Below are 26,741 nucleotides of genomic sequence, written 5' to 3' on the forward strand. Positions count from 1 at the left end.
ATTTCGCCTTTTGCGGGTTATTTTTAGAACGTAACCCCTGCGATAAACGAGGGACTACTGTATATCTAATTTTTACATATAGAAATAATATGAATTATATTTAATATATTGAATATATAAAAACGCCTACTTTACACTGGTCATACCATGAGGTTAAGTCCAGGTTTACTTTTGGTTCAGTCCTGGTTTAGTCCTGATTTAGTCCTGATTTATGCCATATCTGCTGCCCATGTTTAACTAGGAAGTAAAACAATATACTTCACTGAGAACTGAAAAAGAAAAAAAAAATCTGAAATGAGCAGTCTAACCTGTCATACAGTATGCACTTTAACCATTTCTAGTAATCCAATCCTCCAGCTAGGTCAGCAACTACTGAACAAGAAAAGCATTCACTCTCACTCTCCCCTGACAGGTTGTCCCATGTGGTATTGTAGACTGGGTTAAATGACATTGTGGTATAGGGAGTACTGATAATCCTTTAGACTGCTGCTTTGACCTGTCCTGTCCCAGAGAAGTGTGCTCAGAATATCCACACATTCTTAGACCCATAATCGGCTTATGCTCCAGACATAGACAGTGAAGACAGCCCGAGCAGCACTGAGGCACTTTTACCAAGGCCGGTCTGCTGGATGGATCCGGGGTTACCAAGCGCTGAGTTAGGGCCCACATGGGAACAGGAGAAGAGTAGGGTGGTTAAGAAATGTTAAATTTTGCAAGATATTAAAAATACCAAAATCAGAGCTGATAACAGGAGTAAAAGCCCATTTGAATGTGAGTGTTATCATACCTGCTGTGCTGAACAGTTTAAACCTAATGCCGCTTTCATGTGGTGATAGAGAAATTGTAAATATGAAACCAAATTGTTTGCTCAAGTCGGAGAAATGAGTTTGGGATAACTCCTGTAAGCAATAGTTTCTGCTCAAAATATTGAATCACATACAGACACAGTACAGAGTGCATCTCATCCAAAGCACATGAACGCACACAGCATTTATAATGAGTTCAAGTAATTTTATTCTGATATTGGATATGCAAAAGTTGAATTAATGTCACAATTATTGACACAAGTTTGAAATAGATTCTGATCAGCTATTAAAAATGTGAGAATTTTTTGTTTTTTTGTTTTTTATCTCTCAAATGTTCAATGTGTAACTTTTCTGGTGAGGGGTCTGTCTCCTCTTAACTCCATGGGGATGTAGTTGCTTTGCCTGGAATGTTCCACAGTACCACATTAAGCTTCAGGTCATGTTACAGGTCAGATTTGAGGAGAGGTGAACCTGCATACAGTAAGAATATATGTTTCTCAGCAATAGAAACATCAGTAATTAAATACATGCAAGATCGATCAAGTGTAATACTATATTGCAGAACATCTCCATGGAGACAAGAAGATGTGCACAGTACAGAGCATCAAAACCACCCACAGCTAATCAAAACTAGTCCATTCTGCCCTGTATGAGCAATAACATGAAAGAAACCACCATTTTGAGCCGCATACTTTGTGCAATGACATTTAGCTTCCTCCCTCTGTAATAATCCAGACCACCATCATGCCCGTCCCCATCCGAGCGGGTCAGACTCCACGGCACAGGTCCTGTACTCCCACTGATCAAAGGCCCCCACATAAAGGGCCCCTGTGTAGAAAGAGTTGGAGCCCCCCATCTGCTCCATACCACACGACACACAACAGTCTCTTTGTACACACAGTGAGAGAAGGGAGAGCAACGCCGTCGTGACCACCGTTTGGCCAATCAGAGCGCGCCATTTGCGACGCAGCTTAGGTATGTCCTCAGGTCTAAATGGAGGTCAAAGGTCACGGGGAGAGCGCATCACCTGTTGTCGGGTAATGGTGGGGTTGGAACTTATTGGGAAGTGAAAAGTGTAAAGAGCATATGTTATATTTAATAAGCAATGGCTAATAGGTTATTATTTGCCTGTTATTTAAAGGGGCACCTCTGGGTTTAGTAAGTATGGATATGCTCAGTGGTTTGTGGATGATGGTCTAACAGTATAGTCAGTTAAGTGGAGTAGACAAGAGCAGTAGTCATTAAAATCAGAGGTTGAACATAATGAAGAAAAAGTAGTACAATAATATACTGTACTTAATTACACATTTTAGGTATCAGTCTATTTCTTAAGTACATTTTAAAGTGGATACGTTTTTTACTTTTACTTCACTACATTTGAGAGCAGGTGTCTGTACTTTCTACTCCATTTCACTTTTTACCTGGACTGAAAAGTAAAAGTATTTTTTTATTACTGTTTGAGAGCTGCTGAAAAGTCTGGGAGGTTTATTTTGAACATGTTCATAATTTGAGCAAACAAAAATATAGAAATAAAAACAGCTAGAAACAGCTATCAAAATCATTACATTTGAAGCCTTGTACAACCACAAAAAAATTGCAAAATACTTTTACTTTCTACCTTTACTTTTACTCAAGTAACAAAATTGAGTACTTCTTCCACCACTGATTAAAATCAACACAGCCTATCTACTATTACACTTAACATGTCCTATAAAGCAGAGACTAACTCACTTCTGGTTTAGTTATAAATGGAACTATTACAGTAAAATAAAAACACTGAAGGGACACATTTGTAAATTGTAATTTCCTAGTTTTAAAGCAAAGACCAGCTTAAAGCTTTAGTAAGCTCGCTCACGGTAAGGACACACAATTTTCAGTACAAGAAACACAACAAAATGAAAAACATAGATAACCTAAGCAACATAGCATGCTTTATTTCAGTCTATTTTTAGCTAAGAAGTGAGGCCTACATCTAGTGGCTTCAATTAACTGTGATTTGTCATCCAAAATTAATTAAATTATCATTATAATGGAATCGTTATTACTACTACCCATGTTTTTGAGATATGCAAATTAACCTTAAGCTGTTAAAAACGTGTTTGACAAATAACAAACAAATAAAACTCATTTACGGTTTATAATGACAGTATCTATCTGCGCAGTGTCCAGCAGGTGGCGCCATTCCACCTCTCTAAGCGCGCTCACGGCTCACTACAGTGACGCTGCGCGCTCCCGTGGTCCACACACAACAGTCGCTAGAGACGCTACTGGAGTGAAGAGAAGGCAAGTGCACTCAGCCACTACATCCAACCTACATGGGACCGAACAGCGACGTGGAGCGAACACCGAGAGTCCTCATCACAACAGCCCGCTTTGGGAGGCTCTGAGCACGGGAGAAACGATGCTCAAAGCGGGGGTCTCCTCGGGCAGCACCACGTAAGGAGCTGCTAACGGGACTTCACATCACGACATTGATTTTACGCATAATTTCTAAATCCAAGCTAAGCGTAATTGTTCGGAGTGCACTTTTACGCACGGGTGGAGCGACATGGACACGATGCGGAGGCTTGCTGTGATGGTTGTGCTGTGTGGACTGGCGGTTCGCGGGGAGCTGGAATCGGAGACGGACTCACGGAGACTTCCCCCGCCGGAAAAGTTGGATTTCGGCTACGTGCCCGCGGGAGTTTACGAGACTCTGGCACATTACGAACCGGGACCAATCGGGATTCTGTTTCAGCTCGTACACGCTTTTCTACACGTGGTACAGCCCAACCCGTTTCCACACGGTATAATTTTATAATTTATAAGATATTTTGGTGTGATAATTACTGTAGGTTTTAGTGAATGTGTTTGTGGACGTTGTGGTTTGATTGGACTAACCTAGTTGGCTCCAAATAGCGCGCACTTGACCTGAAGCTTTAGAGGTGTGCCACTAACCAACTGTGGCTGTGCGTCCTGTCAAGATTAATTAACGTAACTAACATAGGCTGCAACTGTTTACGTACAATAATTACGCACCAAAATCAAAATTGTGGTGCTAAATTTGTTGTTTGCCTTAAGTAAGTAACTTTTAAGATGGAGGAGGGTACACCTGCTTGTCTCCAGGGCATTGTTTGGAATGTTCCACAATATGCCATTACACTTATCTCTTGCATTTATCCAGTTACAGATGTCAAAAACATGCATTCTGGCAGTAAGCGGGATTGCCTCTCCACAGATCTGGCTTGGAACTTGGTCAAGTGGCGTCGTTAGCTTGTCTCCATGGAGATAGACACTTGGGAACATTTCAGGAAAAAGCAATAACATCTCCATTGCGACAAGCAGGAGGCAGACCCCACCAGATATTGTTACGTAGGACATCTTTAATTAGTCCCCATGGTATCAGCATATTGTGCAGTTTGTATATTGTTCAATCACTGTTAAGTACAACACGGGCTGTGCATATAAAAGCAGGCATATGTGGATTAATACTCATTTACACTGCATCAAATTGCCAATTTTTCTATAGAAGCAATTTTAAAACCGCTGCTTCATTGTGATTCTATAAAGCTAGTAGTCTGAACCCCTTTAGTAAGAATCCTCTGTGTGATTAACAAGACCTGGGGTGCAGACTTTACCAGATTTGGCATTACCAGACTACACTATCCACCGGTTGCACAGTGATGAAGAATTGGACTGTTGCCATGGCAAAATTAAAAATAAAAATGTCTGTCTTTTGAATGGTAAAAAGTCTACAGAATGTCACCCATAAACTGCAAGCTGCAATATTTTACAGTTGGTACTTAGGACATTGTGTAATTAGTAACTCTGCAACTGTCTACTGTCCGTTATGTACCCTGCTAGCTGCCAAGACACCTCAAAAGGTAAAATTAGGAAATATGAACATTTTGTCAAAATCTTGTTTAGGAGGTTGACTCTGCTACTATCAGCGCTGTATTTTCTGTTGGATTGACTACTAATGCATGGTCACACCTAACAATGGTGCAGTGAGTTAGGTAGCTAGATTAGCCAGAGGGTTGACAGTTCTAACCTCATCTGAGCATGGTGCTAGACACTTCACTAGGCCTGTCAAGGTAATTACTATGTCAACTTCTATATATGAAAGCTGGAACAATATATATTTGGGCTGCAAAAGGCACGCAATTGACCCGAAGCTTCAGAGGTGTGTCAGCTATTTACTTACAATAATTACGCACCAAAATCAGAATTGTGGTACTAAATTTGTCGTTGTCCTTAAGTAACTTTTAAGGTGGAGGGTACACCTGCTTGTCTTCATGGCATTGTTTGGAATGTTCCACAATATATATGATATATTTTGGAGCTAATATATATCATGCGTACTATTTGCAAGAGTGAGGAGATTTTTGCTATTTTCTTATGTAAGAAGGTAAGATTTGAGAGGTGTTATTAGTTCTTTGTGTCGCATATATATGTTGCAGCTCATGCCTTTTAATGATGATGATGAAGGCATTATCTTGCTTTGTGTCAATAGCATGAAGTAGTTTTAGTATTATCGTTAATCGCAATATTTCCCTGTCGCATTCATAATATTATGTACATATAAATAGACATGGCTAACCTGCTAGACGCTGCATCACAAATAGGAACTGGGCATGGGCGCTTTTCCAGCTCTGGCTTCATTTCACTCTCTATTGAAAAACGTTTCAATAATGTTCGTATTAACTCACACTACATGATCCTGGTATTTTTATTTTGATATTGTGTCCGTAAATCCAGATATGAACCTGATTTTGATTGATTTTGATAAGAGGCAAATCAGGCACCTTCTTTCCCCGAGGTCGCTCCCACTAGCATTAGCAACAGGTTTGATTGACAGCGTTGCTAAGCGCCTGCTCCCTGCTAAACCAGTGGTATGGGCGGGAAGGGGTGTTACTTTCAACAGCCTCACTCCGGATTGGCTTTTGGTCATACTCGCAGAATTCCATCGCCACATGAACGCTAGCCTCCATGAGCTTCATTAGACTGGAGCCGAACACTATGGGTGATGTCACACTCCCTTAGTCCACTTCTTTACACAATCTGTGGTAGCAATACATCGTGCTTAAAAAAAACAAAAATGTTATTGTGACAGGCAACACTTCACATTGGATTTCTTACTCCAGTTTCAGTATGTAGCAATGAAGGCCTTTACTTCCACAAATCCCATTTCAACATTAACCAGTCAACTTCCAATGTCCAAAATTAGCATTTAGCATATCTGTTTTCAATAGGGACATTTTGCAGATTAGCCGTGCTGCGAGTCACCTTGTTAATGACCTAATCCCATAATCCTTTGCTCCATATGTTGTTGGCCCTTTAAAGTTCTAGTTTGTCACCAGTGCTTGCTTGTAATCCACTGTCCATTGAGAGAAATGGGAATCCGAGTGGAAATAACATCGTGGCCATGTGTCGGGTCCACTGTTCGTCATCTTTGGTTCAGCGCTTTAGGGATTTCACTATTAATTTTGGGTTCATCAGCAACTTGTCAGCAACGTTTATTCATAGTAGGGTTGCACGATCTAGATTAGACTTGCGATTTATGTTTGAATAACATTTTAAAACGCATCCAGTATTGACCAAATTACTGAAATATGAACTGACAAACTAATACAAGAATCACATTTCAGTTTGTACAGAGCTAAACTACAGGGTTTGCTGTTTTCATGCAGAATATGACACAATATTTTGTTGTTTGTGGAGAAAACAATGATACTAAAAAAATTGCAGCCTTTGCGATTTGCTAATTTTGCCATTCATTCAAATTTGGATTCAGTTGTGATTAATCTTGCAGCACAAATTCAATGCTTTGTCTGCTCAATTTAAGAAGGGTGTCATATAGAACACAAATTGACAAGAATTGAGTAAGATGGGCAGTTGTGCTTAGGGCTGTTGACCAAAGACATGTTCTGCTGATCGATTAGCTGATTAGTTGGTGTGTATTGGACTGCACGGGAGTTCAAGCAAATACAACTATTTATGCAGAAAAATGTACTAGGAAACAACAATTAATCAAGATTTTGAAAAATTACAAAATTGTGAAATTGAGGATTATTATGCAGCAAGTTTACTCCTGACTTTCTTATTTAACCATGTGTTTAATCTGCATTTTAACATATAAATACCAAAAATACCAAATCTTCAGCTAACTCACTCACTTTTCCTTCTAACCAAAAAGATTAGCTGATGAATTAATCCACTAAAAGACTAAATGCCTACAGTCCTATTGTGTCTTATTTTGGTGCTCATGCTCACATATTGTAGTTTTGAGTTCAAATGGACCCCAGTTCAAATGCCACTTTTTGTTTTAGTAACCTTTTTTTCTTTTTTTTTTTGAAGAGAAAATTATTTCATTGGTTTAAATAGAGGACGCTTTCCAGTGATGCTGTTGCTTTGGTTACTGTTTCTGGGATGAGCAAAACGGTTGTATAAAAGTGTTTGTCCTTGCGAGTAAATCATTTGAAGTGTTTTCCTCTGTGCTTTTAGTGCTCAGTACGTCCTTCACTCAAGAGCAAAGACTAATGTAACAACTTAAGAACAGAACATTCACTTTGAGTTCTGTAGAGCCAGGTGCTTTTCAGATGATACGGTCCCATTTGTGTTTGGGACTGGAGAACACGCTTTTTGTTTTTTTGTGGGAAAGAGGGGATTTTCTATTTCAATTTACTAAACAGACCCTCCTTATGGTTAGCTGTAAGATTCTGTTCAATGCTCAGCCCACAAGCCTCAGTCATCCATGCTCCCACACAACAATTCTCCATAAATATACAAAAGCATTACACAAAACTGTACACCGCAACTTTGTTTTACCATTTGTTTTACCAGAAGTAATGTAGATGGCATCCTAGTGATGAAGTTTGAGAATACATCAGGACCAGCTCAGCCAGTCAATTAGAATTTGGGACAGTATTTCTAGTAGTAATAAACATTACTTTGTGATTCTTTTTTATTAACCCAACCTTTGTTATTTATTACAAAACCCAGTTGGATTAAATCGTCTGTGAGATGGTAGGCTACTGTGTTATCCAGCCATAGCAGTGCTGACTCACGAGATTGTAATGGAGTGATGGGATAGTTTGGGACACACACCTCGAGGGACAGTTGCTAAGAAGCTTGGATTCCGTGACAACTGATACTTGAAAATTTTCTGTCATTTGAGTGTTGTGTCCTGGAGCATCTGTAGGTGTGGTCCCAGGAGAAGAGGAACTGACTAATGAGGAAACGTTTCTGGAGGGACCCATATGATGAGACACACAGGTCCCACTGGGTAACCTCATCAGTGAATAACATAGGTCTACCTGGTAATTAAAAGACTTCTAACGAAATGAAGTTCCCCTTTCTAAGAATTAGAATTAACTGATTCATGCTTTTAGATACAATTGATCATCTCAAAAGTGAATAGATAGATCACTTACTAACCAGGATGCTTTCAAACTTTGAGCATAAAACCCTTGGCAATTTTGGTTGGAATATTACAAATTTAGCAAAAAGTGCACTATGTTGTTTTTTTTGTTTTTTTTTTTCCTCCAATCATTAAATAACAAAAATGAGCAAAAATTATAATAAAAACTAAAAATTCTAATATAATTGTTAGAGAAATTTTATTTCTGTGCTGTACTGAGCAGTGAGAGCTGTCAGTACAGCATTGGATTTCTCTAACAATGATGTCACTTGGATTTGTATAGAAAGAAAGAATTGTGGTGTTAAATTATTCAGCAGTATAAAATATTACATTAAATATTCCATTTGAAAATATTATTTAATTTTTGTCACATCTGTCCATCCAATTCCCTATTATTAATCCCATCAAACCCGACAATGACATTTATTTCTATGACATCTGTAATTATAACTTGAGAACTCTATTGTGTGGTGTCTTTATAGTTTGACAAAGATGACACACTCTGCTGTCAGGGGGTGGTACTATATGAACAACCAAAGTGTCCGTCACTGTCTCCCACTCAACCAGCTGCAGTATATTTATACAGTTAGACAGTATATGCACCCAGAGATGTAAGCACATTAACTACTGTATTTTTCGGACTATAAGTTACACTTTTTTCATAGTTTGGCCAGGGGTGTGACCTTTACTCAGATGCGACTTATGTGTGAAATTATTAAAAATATATAATTTCACGTTTTCGTTATTGTCACACTGACAACTGAGCGAGGGCACTCTAGGCTCGTGTACAAGTATGGCTGTTAATATCTTCCGTTAACATACCAGACACGTATTCAATTCGTTATGCTTCATGTAGTTGAATAAATATGGGTTATGTAACAGTTGATTATACATGTTACAGTTCACTTGTTTGACCACTGGGTGGTGCTAGTATGTTTGTAATACCTATACGAAAATTTATTTGACTTGTTTTCTTTTGTATATTTCATATTTAATTTCCCCTTATTTATTTCCCCTTTCATTTTTAAGACCATAAAGGTGATAATTTTTCATTTGGAACAATGTGGTAATGTTTAGTTTATCATAGGTCTAGTTGAAAGTTGTGAAAATTACTTTGTTTTCCGGTTCAGCCTTTTTACACTAACCCGGTAGTTCTATTTAAGAAACAATTGAAAAGTAAAATATGAAGTTTTTGGTTCACCGGTTTGTTTACTAGCAGGCCAAAGTGGTATGTATACTTTCCATGCAGTCTTCTGCAATTTTGTGTGTATATGTAATATGAGCCAGAGCTTACGTTATATTTTATATGTTTGCTAATTGTACAGGGTGAACTGTGATGAAGAAGTAAGACCACAGTAAACATCAGTGAAAAGAACTCTCGTGTCGATATGCTATGTTAGCGTAGAGTATCTGATTAACTGTTAATGGTCTTGGCCTTTCTGCACACACTTTGTCCAGCTCTTGTGGGGGGACCTATCAGGGGGCCGATGGAAATAGTACCTTCAGCAATTTCCAGGGCCTTCTTCCTGGTGGGACGTGCCCGGAACAGCTCCTCAGGAGGCGTCCAGGAGGCTTCTGGAACAGATGCCCAAACCACCTCAGCTGGCTCCTCTTGACGTGGGGGAGCAGCAGCTCTACCCCAAGCTCCACCCGTGTAACTAAGCCCCTATCTCTAAGGGAATGCCTGGCCACCCGGTTGGGGAAACTAATTTTAGCTACTTGTAACCAAAGCTCAAGACCATAGAGGAGGGTAGATTGAGAACTGGTAAATCGAGAACTTTGCCTTTTTTCCATTCAAAAGATATAATAGTAGATTTAAATTAGTTCTAAATAATGTATTACTATGGGAATTGCATGTAAAAGTTATAGCTCAAAATTATATACAATGTTGAGAACAAGAGCTACACATCACTGTTATTAAAGCTGTTGTATTCTAAATGTTAGCGTGCTTGGCTAACCACAGCCTCTTGCAGTGTTCTGACATCAGCTCCAGTTCCTGCCCGCTGGACCAGAAGTATTCACATTCCGTCTACACTCGTCTGGTATATGTACAGCTTCTGCTCTGCTAACTGCACAGTACAAGTACTACAAGTACTACAAAAATACATTCACTGCTTGATTAGAGTAGCTTGAACTATTTTAGATAGATGGATGGATAGACAGATACAACTTTATTAATCCTGATGGAAATTTCATAGTAGCTAGCTGCTTCCATACACAATCATTAGATAAACAAATCACGAAAACACAATAAAAACAGTTTCTTAAAATTGACACATAAATACAGTTTGTATTAGTTTGCGTGGTGTCACACTTCTATGGGGTTTAATTGCTAACACATGACATGTATAGATCACTGTTTTTGACAGTCCCCACACTAAGTCACTCCCCTTTTGAGTGCTATCGCAACATAATTATCATTGTCTCTAGTTAATACTCCAATTTGTGCACATTGCATCAAGTTTGTGAAGTTGTAGTGTATTGTTTTATATCTTGTTCGTATATTTATGGAAATTTGCGTTGTGGGAACATAGGTGACCTATGCTTGTGGGCTGAGTCTTGGACAGGCTCGTACCGCTAACCTACACAAAGTTAATTTTGCATAATACCCCGTCTTTAAGTAAAAATCTTTGAATCAGGCTTGACAGTAGCTCAGTTGGTAGAGTTTCTGTAAACTGATTTGAAGGTTGGCAGTTTGATTCCCGCTCTTAACATAAACATCATTGATAGAGCAGTCAACCCACAGGTTGGCAGTGCGATTCCAGCTCCCACAGACGAATGTGGTCATTGTGTCCTTGGGCAAGACACTTAACTCCCCTCAACCCAGGTGTCTGGGTACACGGGTGATGTGTGTGTGAATGGTTGAGTGGTTCCTTGATGAAAAGGTATATGTTAAGTGTTGTTAGGTTTACCTCATACCAACTTGTCTTTACACTAAAAGTGCAAAAAAGAGAGTATAAGCAATTTCTTTATAGCATATAATCCAGCATTTTATAAAAAATGTCTTGTATACAAATGAACATTAACATGAGCATTTTCTGGACTATAAATCACACTGGACTATAAGTCGTTTAGTTTACTGTATAGCCATGTGTTGTTGTTTTTTTGGTTTTTTTTAATCTGAGACCAAAAACATACTTTAAATGCAAGTTATAATAATAACAATAAAATGGAGAGCAACAGGCTGAATAGCAGTACAGCACGCTAACATAACACATTTATATTAATTCATCTACATGAAGCATAGACAGCGAACTGAATACGTGTCTGGCAAGTTAACAAGATATTAACAGTTAATCAGATACCTAAAGCATAAAAAACAAGCTAACAAGTTTACTCTTGATCTCACTCCAAATCACTAAATCCATTGAATTCTTCATCATTGATATTGCTTCTGAAAGACTCCGCCTGCTTCGGAGGTACATGAAGCGCTGTTTCCTCTGGCTATCATTAGAGGAGTAGTAGATACTGGTACACAAGCCTAGAGTGCCCTCACGTTGTTGTGTGACAATAACGAATATGTGAAATTATATATTTGAATAGTTTCACATAAAGACACATCTGAGTACAAGTCGCACCCCTGGCCAAAGTATGAAAAAAAAGTGCAATTTATAGTCCAGAAAATAAGGCATATACTATCTCATTTTAGAAATCAACCAACCAATACTTAATCCCCAATGTTGAGTTCACAAGTAGAAAGCTATCTTGTCTACCTATTAGCGTAAAATGCTAATGGAAAACAGCGCTAAAAATGCTTTATTTTCTGTCAACACATTATGTCAACTGCTACAGACAGGGGGCGCTCTCATTATTTATTGGCTGCTGTGGCTTATTTGTCCAGTAATGATGTAATTATGAATCTGCTCATCAAATGCCAACAGCCTGTAAACATGATTAGACCTCGTTAGACAAAGCATTATCCACATTATGTTGACGAATTCTAATGAGGAGAAAATCATTTGTTCCGTTGACACCACAAATTATGAGATATCCCAAGTCAGCTCCATCTATGTACTCTATGGATAGGCCAATTGACTGAAGTAGAAAACAGTATTTCTTCAATGTACCAAAAGCAAAAGGCAAAGCTCTCGATTTACCGGTCAGTTTATCATTTCAGATTTCAGTCTTCGCTCAAATGTTAACGCTTCTGGAGATACTTATTTCTGAAACGGCAAATTGCAAATCTAATCCCAATACTAGGCCGGATAAATACTATATCCTCTTATCGTTCAACAGAACAAACAGAACATCATAACAGATGGAACAGTCATTTTTGGGTACTTTTCTTTGTACTAAAGGGTAGACCTGTTACGATAACATTACGACCACATTTTGAAACATGATATTTTGCGATAAACGATGATATTGAAACAACTTTATGCCACTGATTCAGATTGGAATAATGCTAAAGATAATCCCAGTAAACCATTTTTAAATAGACTGTTTCATTAAAAGACATGAGCTGCAACAAATACATAGCAGAATGTACCAATAATTAGCCATAAAAGGGACTAATTCGCTCCTCATCATATTACATCAAAAATACCCAAATTCTCCCAACTTTTGTAAAGAAAAAAGTATTTAAATCAATATTAAGGCCCAAAATATATTGTTCCAGCTTTCATATATTGAACGACAAGTTGATATAGTAATTATTGTGCAGCTCTATTAGTGGGAAATATTTGGTTCGTTTTCTGTACCATGATGAGATTTGAGCTGTAGAAGGTCAAATTATGAACCCATTATAGACGCACTTTTTTTTTTTTTTTTTTTTTTACAATTTTATACATTTAGAAGCAATATTTTAAGCAATATATCGTACTTTAAAATTTGTTACCGTGACAGGCCTACCCAATACTACAAATTTTTTCCCAAAATCATACAGCCCTAACAGGAGAAGGCCTCAGAGAAGACCTAAGACACGCTGGAGGGACTATGTCTCTTGGCTGGCTTGGAAACAGTTCAGAAAGAGCTGGAGGAAGTGTGTGTGAAGAGGGAAGTCTGCTTCTCCCTGCTCAGACTGCTGCGTGTGCAACCCAACCTGGGAAAAGAGGAAGAAAACAGATAAATGGAAATGTTTACTAGGCCTGTCATGATCATCATTATATCAAGTTATTGTTCAATACATGATAGATGGAACAATCATTTTTGGGGGACTTTTTCTTTTTTTTTATGCTATGATAAGATTTGAGCTGTAGACGGTTGAATAGCTATGTTTTTGGGGGATAATTCTACTTAAGTTATTGTATCAGTGACATAAATTAGTTTCAATATTATCGTCTATATTTTCTTGAGCAATACATCGGACTTAAACATTTGTTAGCGTGACAGGCCGAATGTTCTGAGCTGTAGACAGTTGAATAGCTATGTTTTTTGGCGATAATTCTACTTAAGTTATTGTATCAGTGACATAAATTAGTTTCAATATTATCATCTATATTTTCTTGAGCAATACATCGGACTAAAAAGTGTGTTAGCTCGACAGGCTGAATGTTTACTTTACTTACTTTTTTCTATTCCTAGTCATTATAGTGGTTTGTTGTTATAAGACTGGGCAAGACTTGTGACACTTCATGAACAGTTTATGCTTCAATAGTGTCTGCCGGGCTCAAACTGGCAACCATTTGGTAATTAATGCTGATCTAAATCCCTGTGCACAACTGCATCCTCTGTCCTCTTTGAGTTTATGCTGTTTTATTTGAGTCTGAAATGTTTCACTCCTCCTCCTTCTCAGAGTTTTGTACATTCAAGTATTTGATCACACTACACCGCAGACATCTAATACTGCCTTTAGTATGAACGCATACAAGTTGCTGACAGAGGAGCCTATAACTGTTGTGTGATGAAGATGAAGAAAGAATGCCCTTCAGCTCTGCGTGTGCCGTTGTCGTGTCCTTAGGCCAAACGCGCTTTAGCACAAGTGTGGCTGCTGACCCTGCTTTGACTCCTCTTATTCACGCGCCGCACATAACAAGAGAAATGAGTCACAAATGTGTCAGTGAAAATCTTCTGTATTGGTCAAAGCTGGGAGCAAAAGTTTAGTCGGGTCTAAGGCTAAGACGATGGCGAGGAGGAGAAAATGGAAAGGCTGAGGTGGCTGATGACTTAAAAAATGGGAGAAAAACTGCATATCAAATATTCAATAGGAAATAACAGGGAAGGAAACGAGCTCCCATCTGGGGCCAGGACTAGCCTAAAAATTTGATTCTAAATCCCTAGTAAATGTCAGTAGATCTTAAACGTCTCTTCTATTAAAACATCACAGCTCAAGCATGGAGCAGTGTAACCTTTCAGACCAGAGTTCAGATCGTTGTGTGGTGAGGGGTTGAAATGCCAGCTCCACCTGTCTAGACTGATAACTGGTCTAGCTCAGACCAAGGTAGAGATACGCAGGGATGTGTATTGTTCCACAGGACTCAATATATTATGAATAGAATGCTAACATTTACTATAATATCAGTATAAAAAGTCATTTATGCTAATAGATGCTAGTTGCACAAAGTTTCTGGAGCTTTTTCTGCTTTTTAATTTAAAGTTTGGATATCATCAATTTCTCAAATCTTAATATAGCCTACAACAAAAATATACAGAGACTATATCTTGAACCACAATGCATCACAAGTCAAAAAAAATATATAGGTTATTTAGTGTATCTTACATAAACTACATATTCTGAACTCATCCCTCCTCTCGATGTTCGCCTGCTGTCACCCTCTGTCATGTCACCACTCACCCGACGCAATGGGCAGGGGGCAGAAGGAGGTTCGGAGACAGAACTGAGCAGCCTAGAGCCCATGTCAGCCGATTGGCCCATATCTGCTGAGTGTGAGTGCAAACAGAATTGGAATATAGATCACAATGTAATAGCGTCCACCAGGAACAATTGAAATGTCTTTCTATGAATTGTCTTTGAGTTTATTTCATATTTGACAGAAATAATGGGCTCATAAAATGTCAGTTACACAACGTGAATAGATAGAGATCGGCTTTGATTGACAGGTTGTGGAATAATATGACAACTAGTGATTAGTGAAGCCTGCTAGAAGAGAATAGCTTAGACAGAAGCTGGAGAGAAAGTGATTGCGTGTCAGTGTAAACTACTGCTTTACTTAATTGTAGGATATTATGAGTAAATAAGGTGCATGGTGGGATAAGGTATGGGTATGTGCATATAGGATTTTTGTGGTACTGTCTGATTTTAACATCATCACTACAAATTTGGTTGCTAAACTTAACCAAGGCGAAACCAGGACGAAAATGTAGTTATGAAGCTTATGACTAAAACAACACATTTTTCAGGCTCTGAAATCTCAGTAAGATAGAATACCTCTTCTTTATCGCTCCTAAGCTGTCATGTTTGTTTTGATACAGACCATACATTTCTCTGATTGGCTATTACGCTTGCCAAGGGAGATAAGACCAGGCTCAGACTACACACTTTTGTACAACTTGTGTGCGTGTATGTTAAATCTTACAAAAGTGCTGTGGAAGTCTCTCTTGTCACACATGTAGCGTGTTCCTCGTCCTCTCCGCCTCTGCGTTGTAGCATTGGTTAAATCTGGGCTACAGCTCCGCTATTGTGATTGAGGATCAGTATATCTTTATACTGTAAAGCCATGTGTTTTTACTCTCGGAACACGACTACAAATCTGAGACCAGCCATATGAGAGGCTACGTAAAAATGAAGCTCTCCCACTCACAAGCAAAAAATAAACAAACAATAGATGAAGAATTTGAAGGTCAGGGCTGCTTAGAATAGATGGATGAACAAGTAGCTGTCCAAATACTAGTTATGACTTTATATTGCAGAGTAATGGAATGTTCACTATACTGCTTTGTTTGGATGATTTGAATGTATTATTATATATTTTTTTTTATTATAGAGATGTTTGTCTGGTCCCCAAGCCCTCCATTGCATCTCGTGCCAGCAGCAAACATGATCGTGCAGTCAGATTTGTTTATTTCAGTGACATATGGTGAACAAAGGAGGTCATTGGTCATCTGTCTTTTACGAACAAAATCACGGTCATCTGAACTTGGAGAGATTTACCAATGACCAGACTCACATTTTCACAAAGTATTGGAGAAGTGTTCTGGATGAGATATTGGTATATGACGCTACAGACTTTAATTGAGTGAATGTATAAATTTGATGTTTAGTGTTTTGGCGTTAAAAGAGTCGACCCATGTGCCATCAACTCAGCGCCATAGAATACGGGCTGAATGAAACAACTCCTATTAATGTTTTCAGGTGAACATTTTAGTAGGCAGCCCGAGTCGATTTTGCATAATATAACCTTTTCATCAATCACGATTTAATGCAGTGAGGCCAGATCCATACACAGCTAATTCCTTCTCCAAAGTGCGAGTTGCGTTTAATTAAAGAAATCTGTTTTAGTGAGGCTCGGAACATTAGCAGAGGAGAAAGTGAAGATAACAGCTGTGACATTAAGAGACTGCCGTGTTGAGGCGTTTGGAGGTAAGATTATAATGCCACCTAAGCTTAAGCCCGCACAGATCTGACAGGCAGAAGAGAAGTGCCATAGACTGTGGTAGGAAATGAGAGGCAGAGAGGAAAGTCCATGAGATTTTCACTGTGAAAAAGTGAAAGTGAAGTGTAGATTCAACCTTCCCTACCTCCTGTCACCTCTCTGCAGTTGTGAGCCCATCACTGCCTACTGACTTTAGTTGTCGACCAATCACCTTTCAATCATTACATATACTAATATTCCATATTTTTTTTTTGTGCTGCTATATATGTGCTGTGCTACGATCCTCTACTGGTCAATCGCCACAACAGCAGAACCATGATCTGCCTCAACCTCTCCAATGCCTCCTCTTCATCACAACTATCTTCTGAGTCTTCGGGGAGATTATTTCCATATATGTTTGGACTACTGGTGGTTCAATGCCAATTTCTACAGGGTTATGTCCATTGGCAAGACACTTCACGTCAACCTTAGCGTTGCTGTGAAGTGCAGTTCTTGATGTAACAAGTAACTCTTCCAAAAGTATATGATAATGGCATATTAAAAGAGCACTATGTGACATTTCATAACTGCATTGATCGGTTACCACCATACTATGGTACTTTCCAGGCGAAACAATAACATTTCCATTGAGACGTGCAGAAGGTGGACGCCTCACCAGAGAAGTTACATAATTCAACTTTATGTTAACTTTTTGCAACTCAAAAGTGGTAGTATAGAACATATTTACCAAGTTCTGTCGTGGGTAGGTCATAGCTAAACCAAAACTTTTAGAAAATATGAAGTCTTTGATAGCTCTACAATTAAATACTTAAATAAATACATTCTGTCTGCACTCTGCATCGTCTTAGAACCAGTAAGTGTGATGGTAGCATGCTAGTTGCTGTAAGTATTACTCTAATGGCAAAACTCTACTCCGGCCTCTGAAAGTTGTGAAATGCCCTTTTAAACTCATTGAGGGGAATAACTAAGTACTGGGGATGTGCTAGGAAATTAAGGAATAACTTTGGACCACTGCAAACTGTTTAGAATGAACTAGTTATGTTTACTTTTATGTGTTTAATACAGAAAAATCGGGTAGCAAGCACTGTGCTTGTGTGTCAGTCATATTTGGGTCAGTCTTGTGTTTATGGAAGCAGGACAAGTGGAGCAGCCTCAGTCTCTTTGTTACGCTCCATTGAAGAGCTCATGGTTGCATTCCCAGCATCCTCTGCTCTATGTAGACACAGGGCACTGTAGGGTTAAGCTGCCAACGGTAGAGATGACAACACCGAGCGAGAGCCTAAGCAAAATTATTCATGATCTATTTGCTACAGCTAAACTCATGAAACTTTTATCAAATGTTTAGCGACAGAGGCTAATGTGGTAGTAATCCATGCATTGATCCTTAATGTACGAATGTCACAATATCAAACTGTATTGTTATTATTATAGGAGACATCCACAGACTGTATATATGAATGGACAGAGCTAGGAAGGGAGTATGGGCACGCTTCCGGCTCCCATCGATTCTGGCTCGAATTCACTTTATATTGAAAAAACTGTCACCCATCTCACCATAACTGCTGCTGTCAGTTTTGTCATTTTGGTCTTAAAATGTTGGTATTATCCCGCTCTACATGATCTTAGTGTTTTTATTTGCTATTTGACAGTGTTGCTAAGCACCCACTCCCTGTTAAAGCAGCGGTGCAGGGGGTAAGGGGCATTACCTTCACCAGCCGAGCTCCGGATTGGCTCTTTGGTTGCTGTGATACTCGCGGTTGGAATTCCAATATGGCACACTGCTCCAAATTCGCTCCTATAACTGTTAGCCTCGATGAGCTTCAACACTATAGGCGTCGTCACACACTTAGTCCACTTCTTTATACAGTCTATGGTTGCATCATGATTTTACAATTATTTATGGGGAAAAAAAAGGTAAAATTTGTTATAATTTCTCTATTATGTGACCAGCTTTGCAAAATCCTTCTAGAATTATCACAATTATTATTTATTTTAATTCCTATGGTTATATTGTGACCTGAATAATCACATTTACCCATTAACTGATTCATGTTGACCTCCCTCAATGGTTTACCAGCTTTACTGCTAGCAGCCATTGTTTGTAGACACATTTAAACTGTCTACTTTAGTCGAGAGTGGGTCATATGATTGTAGTTGCAGGGGTATCCTTGTCAGACTAAAGCTCTTACGGACCCCCTAAGCAGCTAAAGTGCTCACTAGTGAAAAACTACAGCGCTAATTGGTTTAGGATTGATGCAGCTTACCACAAGATGGACACTGGTAGAGACACTGTATTTGTTTTGCTATTGGAGCCTGTGCTAACTTCTGTCATTAAAGGGGAAATATAACACAAAATCAACTTTTATGAAGTGAGAGAGTTGTAATTTGTTTGAGTAATGCATTTGAGGCTTGAGTGGTGTAAGTGTGCTTGAGTCTGTTTTCACCTACCCCCTATCTCCGCCCACTTCTCTGTATTTACATGATCGGGAAAAGCTGTAACGTTCAGACAAATCTTGTTGCAGAAAATAACAGACTTCTTTCCCATATGAAAATTTAAAAAAAATTACTTTCCAAATTTTTGTTTTGGTTCATTTGAGTGCTTCTCTTTTGGCTTTGGATAAACTACAATACTGCCCCGTGATAGTTCAGCAGCTGATGTCAATTATGTCATTAACGCAATTTGCGCTGTTATGCTAGTGTTTGTTTGCATTATTGTGACAGCATATCCACTCTAGCCTCTGCAAGTTGTGAAAAGTGCTTATAATCTCGTTGCGGTAAATAATTAGGATGCCCAAAATGTGTTAACAGAGTGCGGAACTGTGGGTGAGATGGAGCCGTCTGATTGGTGGATTGGGTTATGCCCCTGTCTGTCAGTGTCAGGAGCAGACAGGAGCAGACAGGAGCACAAGATGAGCTGATTGTAATCTGGGACACTGTTTACCTCAATCCTCTCAGTGTTACCGGGTCATTGTGCGATTGACAACTCAACACAATGCCATTGTTTGGTATAATTTTAGTTTGAAATATTCTGTCTTAAGAGTATTACTACAAATATTGTCCAAAGCATTGTAACATGGATTGTCAATTGGCTGTTTTTATATGGCACAATGATGCTACAAATGAGGGTATAATAAAGTTATATTGTAAAAGCAGCTCTTAAGGTCCAAATGAGTGCTGTGTGCGGTTTGCATGTAAAGAGTTTTATTGTCTGCAAATCAGGAAGTAGCACTGTTAGCATGCTAGTTGTTGTTAGGATTACCATGACAGCAAAACTCCCCCCAAAGACCCCCAAAGAATATTCTTCCAGCTTTCATATATTGAACAATAAAGCGATATAGTAATTATCGTGACAGTCCTGCCTAGATCCCCAAACATATTCTTTTGTTGATCGTTTATTAGGCGTAGCAGTCTTTAATTCAAAGTTATCTACAAAGTCATCTTACGCATTACCTATTCTCATTGCTTTTTGACGTCAGGACAGTTGAGTGAGTTTATATTACAAGTTCCCACACTGTCTCCTCCTTCCCTCTGTAATTTAACAGGGCTACATGATCAGGTCTTTCCCATTTTCAGCAAATTAATCTCTTAATAGCTGACATCTTATCCATATGACCCTCACTTTGACTCTCTCCATGCAATAATTCAATACATTCTCCACCCACACTTTTATATAACCTTTATTTCGAGTCAGTTTCATTTGTAGAGCGCCTTTCATGCACACAGACAACTCAAAGTGCTTTACACAGAATAAAATCACAAAAATGCATGAAATATAGTAACACATAATCAGTAAATCCAATGTATAAAGTAGAGATCAACTGATATAGTTTTTTTCATATATTATTTAGAATCCAGAACAACCGATGGCTGATAAGCTCTGTTGATATTTTTGGGCCGAAATATTGGGCTAATCTTGATTATTTTCCTCAAATTATGTAATTTTTTTTATTTACTACATGATTTTATCTCCCTCCAAGCCTTTTTTTAAAATCACAAACCTATTATAGAGCTGTGTATTCATGTTTTGTGCAGTTATCTGTTCAATTTAAGGCCAATATGCTAAAGTCCAAATATCGGCCGTCTATCTCCAGTATAAAGTCCACACAATTTACAAATATCACATTAGTGTTGTCACGATATGAAAATTTCAAAATTGATTTCGATAACGAAGAATAGACTCGATACTCGATACCCTAAAATGTTCTTTTTTTAGATAATATTGTAATTTTCAACACAAAAGGAATATTTGTTTATTATTATACCATGTGGTCTTATACTAGTTCAGGCAAGGTCAAATTTCATCCATTTTTTTTTTTTTTTCTAGCTTCAATACTAGATTTAATACCGATTAGTATCTAATTTTTGATACTTTTGACAATCCGACATCAAATACAAAAGTTCGAGTCATGTCAGCTAAAACTTTCCAGTTAATAAATATATGAATTCATGCATAACCTTTCCATAAGTTATACATTAAAATTATTAACACATTTTTTAAATATTCAATCTTATTTCAGGGCCTGAATTTCTGTATTGGACATGCCACTATAATCTGTCTAGCACGTGCATATTCTGTATATTGTAAAGGCAGGAGGGAGGAGCAGAAAGGACAGGCAGAGGGCTGAGATGTCAAAGGCACAGCTCAGTGTCACAGTAAATGAGGCTTGATGGTTCCATTGTGACAGGACACATTAGAATACCACAGCCGACATATTATCAAATTGTATGAGATTATAACCATGTATGAATGGCGTTCCCTCATCATTAGCTGTACTCTGAGTTGTATTTTCTGATAGTTTCGTGTATGTTTGATAATCCTGTTTTGTCCTGTGTTGAGTGCTCTGAAAATACCCCTATCTCCGTCCACTTCTCTGCACATTTATGTGAAGTTATTGTGCGTTAACTAGGCCTGCTTGGGGTCAATATTTATCTTGAGAACTTTTTCTTTGCAGTACTGGGCTATTCTTTGGTTATTTCTTGAATATATGCTAAGATTTATGCTGTAAAATGTTGAATAAATAACTTCTATGACTCATTACAGACGCAAACTAAGTACTAAGTGTTTCATTCTGCTGTTTATTTATTGCAGCTCATGATTTTTTTTAAAATATTAATATGTACATTTAAAATAGTTTTGGGCTTTAAATTGCGTTGTGTTTATTTTGTCAGTGGCTTTAACATTATCGTTTATCATCTGTATTTACTTCAGCGACATATTTCGCTTCAAAATTTGTTATCGTGACAGGCCTAGCTTTAACAATGCCTTTTATTTGAGTTTGTGTACTGGACATTACATCTTTCTACCACGTGCACATTCTCTGCATGCATATTCTGTATATTGTAATGGTCTTTCACATTAGAAACTCCTCTATGTGCAAAACCCTCCCCAAAATTGTGTGTTTTTTTCTGATCTGCTTCAAAGCATGCTCTATATTGATACATTAAATAAGGTTTATGTTATATTTAAGGGTGTGCCATGAGCCAGAATGTTGGTCTTGAGTATCCAGCTGAGGGATATGTAGTCTATCCTTCAATCAAGAACATCCACGATAAACACAGGGAGAACATACAGTAGATGGTCCCACATAGTTTAGGAATTGAACCTGTGACCTTTTTGCTTTAAGGCAGTTATGCTAGCCCAACAGCTATGTCCACTCCACAAAGTTTCCCATGAATACCTTGACTTTTTCTCATGTGTTGGTTGAAGCTGCAGTACCTGATTTTCAAACTGGGACTGGGGAAAGTTGGTGTATAATTCTATATAGTGCGAGGCAACTATATAGATCCGAAGGTTGGTGGTTCAAATCCCGCTCTCGAGATAAACATCATTAGTTGAGCGGTCAGATCCACTGACCCACAGGTTGGCAGAGTGATTCCAGCTCCGACAGATGAGTGCTGTTGTTGTGTCCTTGGGCAAGACACTTTACCCACCTCTGTGTATGAACGTGTGTGTGAATGGGAGAGTGGTTCCTTGATGTAAAATGCTTTGAGTGACTTGAAGGTGGAAAAGCGCTATATAAAAATCTGACCATTTACATAGCCATATATCGACTCACACGGCGCTTCTGTATAAATTTGCAATAGATAAAATGTTTTCTTATTCTTTATTAGATTAAGATGGCATGTAGAGATCTGATTCTTGCGCTTTTACAATACAAACAAAATATACTTTAAGCTGGGTGCTTCAGCTTTAAGCAGTGTTCAATCCAGTCCTTAAGTTGTCCTAGTCAATATTTTGCTTATACTCTTACCTTTGCCTATGTAAAGTTTATCCCCATGCTCTCTCCATAGTGACAGATTCTATGGCTACATCTGTTTACTTTGCTCTTCTCTATACGCTCTTACCCCCACGAGACTCAAACACACATGCACATCCATACACTACCACGTGCACGCTCACTCCACTTCATTAGAACGCATTGCACTTAAATGTCAAACCCCAGCTGTGCATTCTCCACATCATGATTTATGTATGGGATGGATCGAGGGCTGTGTAAACAATAGCATTTGTGGCATGGCATAAAACAATAAATAAAAAAAAAAAATATGGGTGCAGATAACAGGTCAACAGATGTTTGTGAGGAAGAAATAAAAATAACATTTGATGCAGCAGATGTATGGTGTTTAGAGACTGGAATTGGGAAAAGCGTCTTAAGATAATGTCAGGGTTCGTATAGATTTGCTAAAGGATCTAAAGGTTCAATTGTTTTTTTTTGTTTTTTTTTTCAGTGACAGTGCACCTATAGACATACCATTCTCTATTTCTGCCCTACAACTGAAGCTGATTCCCATATTAACATAGATACAATGTTTATTTCATGATGTTTATGTTTACACGTTAATTATTATCTAAAATAATGCAGGTACAACACTCAACAATGACTTTTAACAAAGCTTTGACCTCACTTTAAGGTGATCGATTGGTTAGTACCAGCTGACAGCTTCAGATAATGAATAACCTAACCTAGTGCTAATGGCTATAGGAAAAAAAAAAAAAATACAGGGGACTGGCTCTGGTGTTCCAAAATCTTCCTGGACTAGCTGCTAAATCATTCCTAGCATGAGCATCGGACATCGCATCTACTGGTTTTATGCCCACTGGTACACCCCTATTATTTTGATCTATTACTGTCTGGCTCATTGTAACTCTTTAGTTTGTTATGTTAGTCCCCGAGCTTACAGCTATAAATTGGAACCTCAGTTATTTACTCACATTGAATGAATAAGCTAGTTAATTGAGCTAATGTTACTTTTTATTTGCATGTGTAGATGGGGGGAGGGAGTTATTTCCACGTACTAGGCCTATCATGAAATCTGGAACAATGTACTGGGTGTCCACAAAGTCTCTTTACAGTTTTTAAATTAAATTACAAAGGCAATTGATCAGATATATTAATTCGATTTGTTTCTGTTGTTCTCAGTGGTTATAAAAGTTTTTAATCACATTGCATTTTTGTCTGGAAATGTCAGTCAAACATCTCCAGACCGTTGGATTTGAAGGGATGGACGAACTCCGTGGCCAGAACATTCACCAGATATCATCTCACACCTCTGGATTTCTTTCTATGGGGCTATGTTAAAGATCTTATATTGTGTGTTGAACAAAGATACGGGACATTACTGAACTAAAGCAAATGATAACAGATGTGAGTGTTACCATTGATGGGGCTGTGCTACTGCGAACATGGCAAGAAATCGAATACTGTCTCGATGTGCTTTGTGTGACTAATGGTGCCCATATAGAGGTGTAATAAATGAGGTTAAAAACAAAAACAACAACTTTGGAAACCATTGAGTACAGTAGAACAAGTCTGATTAAGATATTTTATCAATTGCCTTTGTAGTAAATTGTTTAAGTTGTAAAGAGACGTGTGTACATTTTCTTTGTAAAATTTGGGATATTTTGTTGTAATACAATAATATTTGAGCTGTAGAAGGTTGAATAACTAACCTCTACGGCTAAATATTGGTTCATTCCGCTATTTATTATTGCAGCTCGTGCCTTTTGAAAGATACTGTCTATTTAAAAATCGGTTTACTGGAATTATCCTGTGTCAGGGGTATGAAGTAGTTTAAATGTTATCTTGTTTCAAAATATGTTATTGTGACAGACCTAGCACGCATCTCTCCTCTCGGTGGTTGGAATTTCCCCGTAAAGCCGTCCCAGTCCTCATCAGTTTCCCAGAATCGTTTATCTAAAAATATTCATAACTTCTGTTTCTTAGCAACAGAGAAACGATGGTGTGTTTGTGTTCCCAGGGATTCTCAGCTTTGCCGTCTGAGATTGTGTGAGATCACAGTCTGCAGACACGATCAGTCTTTTCCTGTGTAGTCCTGGATTATTGCCTTATGTTTCATCAATGTACCATAAAACAAGCCATAACAAAACAAGTATTTATTGATTTATTTTTTTTATATGTTAGATCATCACTTATATCACATTTTATATCATTGTTGATCTTGCAGATGACCCACCACTACAGTCAAATTTGATTAAAGGGGTGCTATATAACTTTTTGGGGGGTTACTTATGGGTTTACAATGAAAAAAATAAAATCTATATAAAGTTAAAATTACTTGTATGTAGATTTGACTTGACAGATTGATTGATTGATTTTGGCTGCACAAGTTCTTATTTTAAAGTAAACTGAATGACACTGTTCATTCACACATTCATAGTTGATGTGACACAATGACACATGCAGCTTCAGTGTTGTTCTGCCGTATCTACATAGTTTTTTTCATGTATTTGATGTAGAGCTTTTATTACATCATAAAATCTAAATCAGATTAAACCAGATGTATTATGCAAAATTTACTTTTCCGAGCTTTTAACCATGTTATAGTTGTTTCCCCCCCTCTCATTTACCCCCTTGAAGTTGTTTTTGGAGTGATTCGTGCATGTTTGAGCAATCTTTAATCGCTTATTTTCAAGGCGCCATATCATCTCTCATTTTTCCCACCACCAGCACACGCCCACTGCTCTGTACTTACTTCTTTCTCCAGTTACATTTTCTTAATTGGTGATAGGTGTAGGATTTGGCAGTGTCGCATAGTCATTTTGGTACAAGTGAAAAAAAAATCTGCAACTCACTAGTGTGATCTGCAGCTAACCACAAGAAGGACTGACAGCTCCATATTGGAATTTAAAATGTGTAAAAACATAATGATCCACAGGTGTCATGGATTATAATCATATAGCAGACACAAGCACAAAAGATGTTCTTTAAATCACTATGCATAGAGTGACAAGTCATAAAACAGAATATTTCTGTCCTCTTGTGGTTGTCACAGTCTATAGTTTGATTCCAGTTCTGACTGTACTATTCACTTTTTTGCTTCGTTGCATTACTGTTACCATGGTAATCTCTCATGTTTGTGGCAGTAGTGCAAAACTCTCATAGAGATATATTAGTTAAAACAAAGTTCAAAAATAAACAAAAGCAGCGGAACCACCTGATAAACTGTGGGGATACTACTGGCATCTATCTTCATAGTGTGAAAACTTTTGCATGAACGCAAAGTTTAGTATTTAGTGGTGGAGCAGGTGGTTGGACAGCTCTTGGACTTTAGCTTGATTGTCTCTGTGAGATGCCTTGTCCTTTTATTTTTGTAATGGTTCGATATGGACACATCACTTACTTTTGTTGCTTGGTATTCCACCATAAATATCCTAGATACTGCGCCAGTTTTCTATGCCTATGTAACAATCGTCATGTCAGGAGACAGACCTGTTACTTGTCTCAATGGATACATTTTTAATGCTATAGTTGACAGGTCTACAGCCAATTGTGTGGCAGTAAAAGCTTGTGATGTTGAAGAGGAATCACCGCTCACTTGTTCAGGTGAAACCTCTGAGTCAGAGCCACAGGGTTATTATATATTATAATCCAAGTTACAAAAATAAAATAACTATTTTCTCACAATTTACGATGGCAATAATGGGACCACACACATGTTTTGCGTTTGAAATGCATACATGCAATTAGGTTTAATATTGTCAAAAAAAAAAAAAAAAAGAAGTGATTCTTTTTTTTCTCATAT

At 38.0% G+C, this 26,741-nt stretch overlaps 1 protein-coding gene across 8 annotated transcripts in view; it reads left to right on the forward strand.

The window, feature by feature from the left end:
* The first annotated feature begins 3,073 nt into the window (after positions 1–3,073).
* prom1a (prominin 1a) overlaps positions 3,074–26,741 on the forward strand; it is an 89,743-nt gene continuing 66,075 nt past the window's right edge. For all 8 annotated transcript variants that reach the window (XM_055224804.1, XM_055224800.1, XM_055224802.1 and 5 more), the window contains exon 1: positions 3,074–3,592. In XM_055224804.1, coding sequence (XP_055080779.1) covers positions 3,355–3,592 — 238 coding nt within the window. In that variant the 5' untranslated portion in view covers positions 3,074–3,354. The remainder of the gene's footprint in view (positions 3,593–26,741) is intronic.

This window comes from Periophthalmus magnuspinnatus, chromosome 10 (genome assembly GCF_009829125.3).
Source record: "Periophthalmus magnuspinnatus isolate fPerMag1 chromosome 10, fPerMag1.2.pri, whole genome shotgun sequence".
NCBI classification, from domain to species: domain Eukaryota; kingdom Metazoa; phylum Chordata; class Actinopteri; order Gobiiformes; family Gobiidae; genus Periophthalmus; species Periophthalmus magnuspinnatus.